This window comes from Eurypyga helias, unplaced genomic scaffold (genome assembly GCF_000690775.1).
Source record: "Eurypyga helias isolate BGI_N326 unplaced genomic scaffold, ASM69077v1 scaffold13564, whole genome shotgun sequence".
Classification (NCBI taxonomy): Eukaryota; Metazoa; Chordata; class Aves; order Eurypygiformes; family Eurypygidae; genus Eurypyga; species Eurypyga helias.
In genome coordinates, this window is record NW_010246944.1 from 49,761 (window position 1) to 57,389 (window position 7,629).

The 7,629-nt window shown below is 38.3% G+C and overlaps 1 protein-coding gene across 1 annotated transcript in view; it reads right to left on the reverse strand.

Moving 5' to 3' along the window:
* Positions 1–3,605, reverse strand: part of HGF (hepatocyte growth factor (hepapoietin A; scatter factor)) — a 46,923-nt gene extending 43,318 nt beyond the window's left edge. The window contains exons 1-2 of the mRNA XM_010150585.1: positions 3,600–3,605; positions 1–123 (exon numbers count right to left, since the gene is read on the reverse strand). The exon at positions 1–123 is cut by the window's left edge and continues 53 nt beyond it. Of these exons, the coding sequence (XP_010148887.1) occupies positions 1–123; positions 3,600–3,605 (129 nt within the window). The remainder of the gene's footprint in view (positions 124–3,599) is intronic.
* Between the last annotated feature and the right edge of the window lie 4,024 nt (positions 3,606–7,629).

Here is a 7,629-nt window from a genome sequence, read left to right on the forward strand (position 1 = left end):
GGCACATTGCTCAGTGGTATTTAACAGCTTGGTTTTTACTTCCAGTGTTTTGTTTACTTTAATAAGCATCAACTCTCCTGTTTTTTTGAAGTCATGAAGAGGATTTCTCCTTTTTCCTTTACCCTCTAAGAAAAAAAGCAAAGTAGAAAAAAAGGGGGGGGCGGGGGGGGTGGGCAAGAGGAAAGATGTTGTAAGAGAGAGTGCTGAAATTAAATATGGCATTAGGCATAAATAACATTTATTAGGAATTATAGGCACATTGTTACCTAAAGCATAGAAAAATTCACAAAAACAAGGTACAAGCAGATATTTGAGAAGAATTGTTTTATCACCATTATTTTAGATGGTGATCTCCATTCCTAAAAACAGGAATCGTAGAAATTATAGCACAATTAATTTAACATAAATACTTGCATAATGTTAGAAAAGGGTAAGAGGTAAGTTTTTCAGCTTTTGTAAATTTTTTTCAGAACTCCCCAAATATATCTGCTTATAATAATATGAGATCTTATAAATATTTCCATTAAAAACTCAAGTGAAAAAGATGAACAAAGGTCTTCTGAATGGGCAGAGTGTAGTTACAATCAGAAGAAAAATGATAAACTTGTTACCGCAAATCATGAAAAGGAGTGGAGCCTGAAGCGACACAGAATAATCATTTGTTCTCCCTCTGCTCCAGTGAAGACTCAGAGTGAGTGTTGTGTCCAGTTTAAGTGTGACTGAGTTAGAGTTGTTAGCCTAGAGAAAAGACGAGGGGAGGCAGAGGCCATAGCATGGAAATAGTCTGCAATGATGCAAAGATTTCTGCTAAAAGGAATGCACGGATCTGGTTTCCATGTCTCTATTGAAAGGCCCAGAGGAAAGAGTATAAAATGGAGCAGGAAAGATTGGGTAGAGATATTTGGCTGAGGTGCAAAAGGAAAAGGGTTTGATTTTTGCAAGAAAATCCCCCAATTTTCCCAATATGTATGTGTATTTATTTTTTCCGTAGAAACCAGTCTGCCAGTGTAGGCTGCTCCATTGTCAGCGAACGCAGATGAGTACCTCTGGAGAGTGATTCTCCCTATTCTGATGGATGAGTAACAGAGAGAACAAGTTGCCCTTTGGATCTATTTCTCCTATTTCACTTAATGTTCCCAGATGATCTTTTTGGATTAGATGGATAACCCAGGTAAGGTTAGGAAAATTAATCCTTCCTTAATTTACAAATTAGGTAATAGTATTTTTCATAACTTCTTTCCAAATAACTGTTTCCACAGCTGTCCTTTAACTTTTCTCTACAAAATCTGCAATGAGAGAACATGAATGCTCAGGATCGGTTTATTGAATTTTGCCAGAGACTTTAAATTATATGAAAACTCAGCCTAGGGCTCTGTTATCCTGAACAGATAATTCCTCATGCAAGTGCAGAATGCACTTAGGTCAGTAAATTTCTGCTTGGTGCACTCTGTGCAGAAGCTCAGAATAACTCTCTAAATTGCAATAGCTGAGGCTCTGAAGGAGTTACTGACAGTTCCACATATTGGAAGGCCAAGGAGAGCTAAAGGGTGTTCTCTTTGCAGAACTTCCATCCTGATCATTAAGTGAGCTCACATTTTCACTGGATTCAGCTACATCACACCTCTCAGTGGTGAGTTATCCCTAACACACCTAAAAATACACCAGACATTTAAATTAGCTTTCACCAAGCTTCAGCCTTTTGAAAAAAAGAAAAATCGAAGGAGTAGACTCTTTCTCCTACAATGTCTTCACCCCATCAATAATCTTCACCCCATCCTAATCTCCTTCTTTCTGAACTGCTGAAGGTGAAATATGCTATTCCCCTGCATCTAATATCTCACAAGCTTATGTCCAACTATGAACATATTCAGAAAAAAGAATTTATTTACCTCCAAATCCAAGTTATTTTTATATGAAGAAGCTTTTGATGAAAAGAACAAATATTAATAGCTTTGGTGCTGTGTTAGAGACTCATATCAGTTTTCTTAAGCATTTTCAGCCTTGGATTTGTGCACATGCACCCAACATGAATGTTCTGGAAAATGGTGTGAGGACACAGTTGCCTTAAGTATCAGCACCCCATTACTGGAAGCTCTAGTCTCTAAACTGAAGCTGCTTTATTTTTTGCTGTACCTGTGATATCGCCAAAGTGTTGCACAAAGGCTTCCATGTGCTCTCTAAGACAGCAAGTCTTCTAGAAAGCTTTTGTGGTAAATTTCTCAATCTATTATCCCACAAGACATATTTGTTAGTTTTACGTTGTCTCAGCCAAGACTTTCATGTCAAATGGAGGTAAGAATCTGTACAGAAATATCAAAAGTATTTTCTTTCAGTTTCTGATGTTAACATTTCCCATCTACTGATAAGTGTCATTATCTTAATTCCTGATGATTACAGCTTCTTAAACTCACCAGCTAGCATGCAAGACTATGCTTAAAAAAATCAAGAAATTCTGTTCTGCCTGAAAAACACAGTTCACAGTTGAGTGGTTTTTTTCTTCTTTTCCTAGCAGTTGTCCAAAGAGGATTATGGGTTTGATCTTGCATTTAGCAATTCATAACAGTCTGATTTACTTTAGCTTTCAAACAACAACATTCTATGACTTGCTTATAATCCAAAAGGCAGAGGGCCAAATGCATCTGTGGTGTGACTGTTAGAAGCATCAGAATAATGCAAAGCATTACTTGTATAAACCTAACAGCAAAATAAATAAAAATAATTGAGCATTTTTACTTCAAATTAGGTGTATTTATTATTAAAACCAGAAATAGAAGTGTCCTAGAAATGTTCTACATTAAACTTTATCATGTAATATGCTAAAACTGATGTACATAACTTGTGATTGTCATTCATTTCAATTTCCTAAACCTTGATTATTCATGACTTATGTTTATGTGGGCCATGTACTCTGATATTTCTTGTAGTTGAATATCATATTACTAAGGAAGTCTGACATTCCACTTCAATCTGAAAATAACGGGAGCTGATTCAAACACAAAAGAATCCAGTCAAATATGAATCAACATTTTTTTTGTTCAACAGAAACAACAATTAACTAAAACTATTTTCTTGGTTGACTTACAAAAGTCCTCAAAAATATGATAGTAACCTTGGTTGAACAGAAAAATGAAGAGCTCAGCCTGTGCCCAAGGAAATAGGAACTGCTATATTTGTTCTAGTAAGATGCAGCATTGGGCAAGAACTCCATTATCTCATCTGGGATTTCCACAGTCTCCCTGCTGGAGAACTTCCATTTTCATAAAATGCTTTAAATATTTACTTAGGAAAAAGGGTTCCTCACAGTGAAAGACATTTACCTGGGAGCTACAAAAACTGAACTTTGGGTTCCCTTACTACCTTTTTCATGTGAGTTTTCTGCATATTCTTCTCAGATATGAAACATTAACTGAGATTGTTCAAACTATAGGGCATCTGGGGGAAAAGATTTAAAATTAAGTACAAATCTAGTTTCAAGCTATTTATAATCATCAAATCATTTTGGTTAGAAAAGATCATCAAGTCCAACTATAAACCTAGCACTGCAAACTCCACCACTAAACCATGTCTCTAAACATCATATCTACATGTCTTTTACATACCTCCATGCGCAGTGACTCAACCACCTGCCTGGGCAGCCTGTTCCCAGGCCTGACAGCCCTTTCGATGGGAATTTTTTCCTAATATCCAATCTAAACCTCCTCTGGTGCAACTTGAGGCCACTTCCTTACATCCTATCACTTGTCACTTGGGAGAAAAGACCAAAACCCACCTCTCTGCAGTCTCCTTTCAAGTGATTATAAAGACCTATAAGGTCTCTTCTGAGTGTCCTCTTTTCCAGGCTAAACAACCCCAGTTCCCTCAGCCGCTCCTCACAGGATCATACTCCAGACATTTCCCCAGCTCTGTTGCCCTTCTCTGGACATGCTGCAGCCCCTCAATGTCTTTCTTGTAGTGAAGGGCCCAAAACTGAACACAGGATTTGAGGTGCGGCCTCACCAGTTTCTCCCTCACCAGGTTTCTCCCTCACCAGGGGGACAATCCCTGCCCTGGTCCTGCTGGCCATGCTGTTCTTGATGCAGACCAGGATGCCATTGGCTTTCTAGGACACCTGTGCACACTGCAGGCTCATATTCAGCTGGCTTTCAACCAACACCCCCAGATCCTTTTCCTCTGGCCAGCTTTCCAGCCACTCATCCCCAAGTCTGTAGCATTACATGGGGTTGTTGTCACCCAAGTGTAGGACTCAGCATTTGGCCTTGTTGAACCTCATAGAGTTGGCATCTGCCCATTGACCCAGGTGTTCCAGATCCCTCTATGGAGCCTTCCTACTTTCAAGCAGAACAACACTCCTGCCCAACTTGGTATTGTCTGCACACTTATTGAGGGTGCACTCAATCCCTTTGTCTAAATCATTGATGAAGATATTAAACAGAGCTGGCCCCGGTACTGAGCCCTGGGGAACATCACTTGTGACTGGCCACCAACTGGATTTCAAGGCCAGACTGGATGAGGCTTTGAGCAACCTGGTCTAGTGGAAGGTGTCCCTTCCCATGGCAAGGGGGCTGGAACTAGATGATCTTTAAGGTCCTTTCCAACCCAAACCATTCTATGATTCTATGAACTCCATTCACCACAACTCTTTGGGCCCAACTACCCAGACAGTTTTTCACCCAGCAAAGTGTGCCTGTCTAAGCCATGAGCAGCCAGTTTCTCCAGGAGAATGCTGTGGGAAATGATGTCATAGGCTTTACTAAAGTCTACATAGACAATATCCACAGCCTTTCCCTCATTCACCTATCAGGTCACCTTGTCATAGAAGATCAGGTTTGTCAGGCAGGACCTGCCTTTCATAAACCTATGTTGATTGGGACTGATCACCTGGTTGTCCTGTACATGTCACATGATGTGAGACAATCTAGACAATTCAAGACAATCTACTCCATAAACTTCCCTGTCACTGAGGTCAGATTGACAGGCCTGTAGTTCCCTGGACCCTCCTTCCAGCCCTTCTTGCAGACAAGTGTCACTTTCGCTAACCTCCAGTCAACTGGGACTTCCCGGTTAGCCAGGATATAAAAGAAAATGCTTTTCTCAGCATGGAGAAAAGAAGGCTCCTAGGAGACCTTATAGCAGCCTTCCAATACTTGAAGGGGGCCTACAAGAATCATAGAATCATAGAATGGTTTGGGTTGGAAGGGACCTTAAACATCATCTACTTCCATACACCCTGCAGTGGGCAGGGACACCTTGCACTAGACCAGGTTGCTCAAAGCCTCATCCAGCCTGGCCTTGAACACTTTCAGGGATGGGGCATCCACAGCTTCTCTGAGCAACCTGTGCCAGTGCCTCACCACCTTCTTCCCAAAGAACATTTTCCTGATATCTAATCTAAATCTACCCTCTTTCAATTTAAACCCATTACCCCTTGTTCTGTCTTTTTTGTTGTCTTTTATGGTAGTAGCCAGACTAAGTTCTAGCTGGGGTCTGGCCCTTCTAATCTTCTCCCTGCATAATCTCACAACATCCTTGCAGTCCTCCTGCGTTGCCAACCCCTTGTTTCAAAGGTCATAAACCAAGGTCCAAGTTTTTCTTTAGTCTATGCAATAGTTTGTGCTTTCTTAAAGAAACATCTTGTGAAGTCTTGCGATGATGTGAGAAGCCTCGTTTCTTTTGTTTCTTTCTAATTTTACATCTCACTATATTATACAGAAAAACACATCAAAACTCAACATCAAATTTTCCAAATGAGAAGAGATACATTTAAATTAAAAATTTATGTTTAAATCAAGATTCTTAACAAAATCTTGATGGTTTGGTATGGAGTTTTATTTCCTATTAAGTTATTTTTAACACTTGCAGAACTTCAGCATTTTACTCAGTAGTAATTTGCTTTGTTGGCTTTGTTGTGCTAAATTTTCAACTGTCTGGAGTAAGGAAAATTTTTCTCTCTATTATCATAGTTACTGAGGTATGTAAGTTAGTTATAAGACTTGATACCATGGGTGGAAAAAAGACCTTTTAAAATTTTCAATTTTGAAACCAATACAGGCAACCCGGTCTAGAGGCAGGTGTCCCTGCCCATGGCAGGGGGATTGAAACTAGATGATCTTTAAGGTCCCTTCCAACCCAAACCAACCTATGATTCTATGATTCTGACAGTCACGTAACAACACCGCTGTTCATTATGTTTGTTAGATGTCAGAGATAAACTAAATCTTTGGGGAAAAAAAAAAATAAGATACCTAAATTCCATAGGCTGGAAGATACTGTCAGAGAACTGCAGGAATCAACCTGAGTCCTTCCAAACAGTGCAATGAAATGTAAAATAAGATGGCACTGGGGAGAAAAATTGAAAGAGGGAAATTGTCCACACACTGTGTAGGAAGCAGGGAGAAGCTGAAGATACAAAATATATTCCAGCAAAGAAAAATAGTCATACAAAATGATACAATTATTTCAGACATATAGAAAAGACATAGCCCCTGTTTTTAGTATCAATTGGCCTTTTAGATCTCTGTTTAGTGTTTTGCATCATGTCTTTAATGAAATGAAGTCACTTAACCTTGAGCGGTTAACAGATGGACTAATTAGAGATTGAATTATTTGTGTTATAACTGATAACCAGGTCAGAATGTCAAAATGAGATTAGCTATTAACTTAATTTTGCAAACAATCATCACTGCAACCCAAAGTAAATTTGATTTCCCCAATGAGCGAGGGGGAAAAAAAAAAAAAGAGAGAGAGAGAGCTGAATTTCACATGACTTAAAAACTCACAGGAAAAAAGAAAATCAGAAATCCACCATCATAGGAAAGACCTTCAAAAAAAAAAAAAAAGAAAAGAAAAAGAACTCAACCCTAAACACATCTGAAGTAAATGCAGGAAAGCAAAGTTCAACACAATAAATGTAGCAAATATTTTATCAAGGAACACCACACTCAACAAAATTTGCATGGTAACACCCAAGCAAATATATACATAAGTATGTATCTGAATGAAAACAAACAAACAAAAAATTTTAAAAAAGCAAATGTTAGATCTCAATAAGATGTACAAAGCAAAAATCTTCAAAACCATGGATTATCAGAGTGTCAGAAAACATTTTCCATAGAGATATCAAAGCTGAATCTTATCTCAGTATAAATAGTGACAATTTAATATGAAAATAAAAAATAATGTATGCTTAATTATATGCGTAAAATTGCACTTGGCAAAGGTTGTGTAGGAAGAAAAATCAATGAGTATGGTTTGAAATAAAGCAAAAGTTCTCAGCATACTTGGGTTGAAGAACAGTATGCAAATGCAGTGAGGTGTTTAACTTGTCTATAAAACATGGTTCAAGGGATACTTTTAATTAAATCCCATGATGTATTTCCAGCACAATGCTTTTCAAAGGATATAAAACATCAAGCGTAAATTGCCTATTGGTGCAGGCCTCAGTATGACAGCGTAAATATACTGGCTTCATTATGGAAAACAACTTGACCAGATGGTGAAAGTAGACGTTACTAAATGGTTTCAGACACCATATGCTTAAGTTAACAGTATGGTCACAGTAATAAAGGATGTTAAAGGTGAATGTTAATATCAAAATCATCAATAGATTCATCAAAATATTGTTATCTAGGA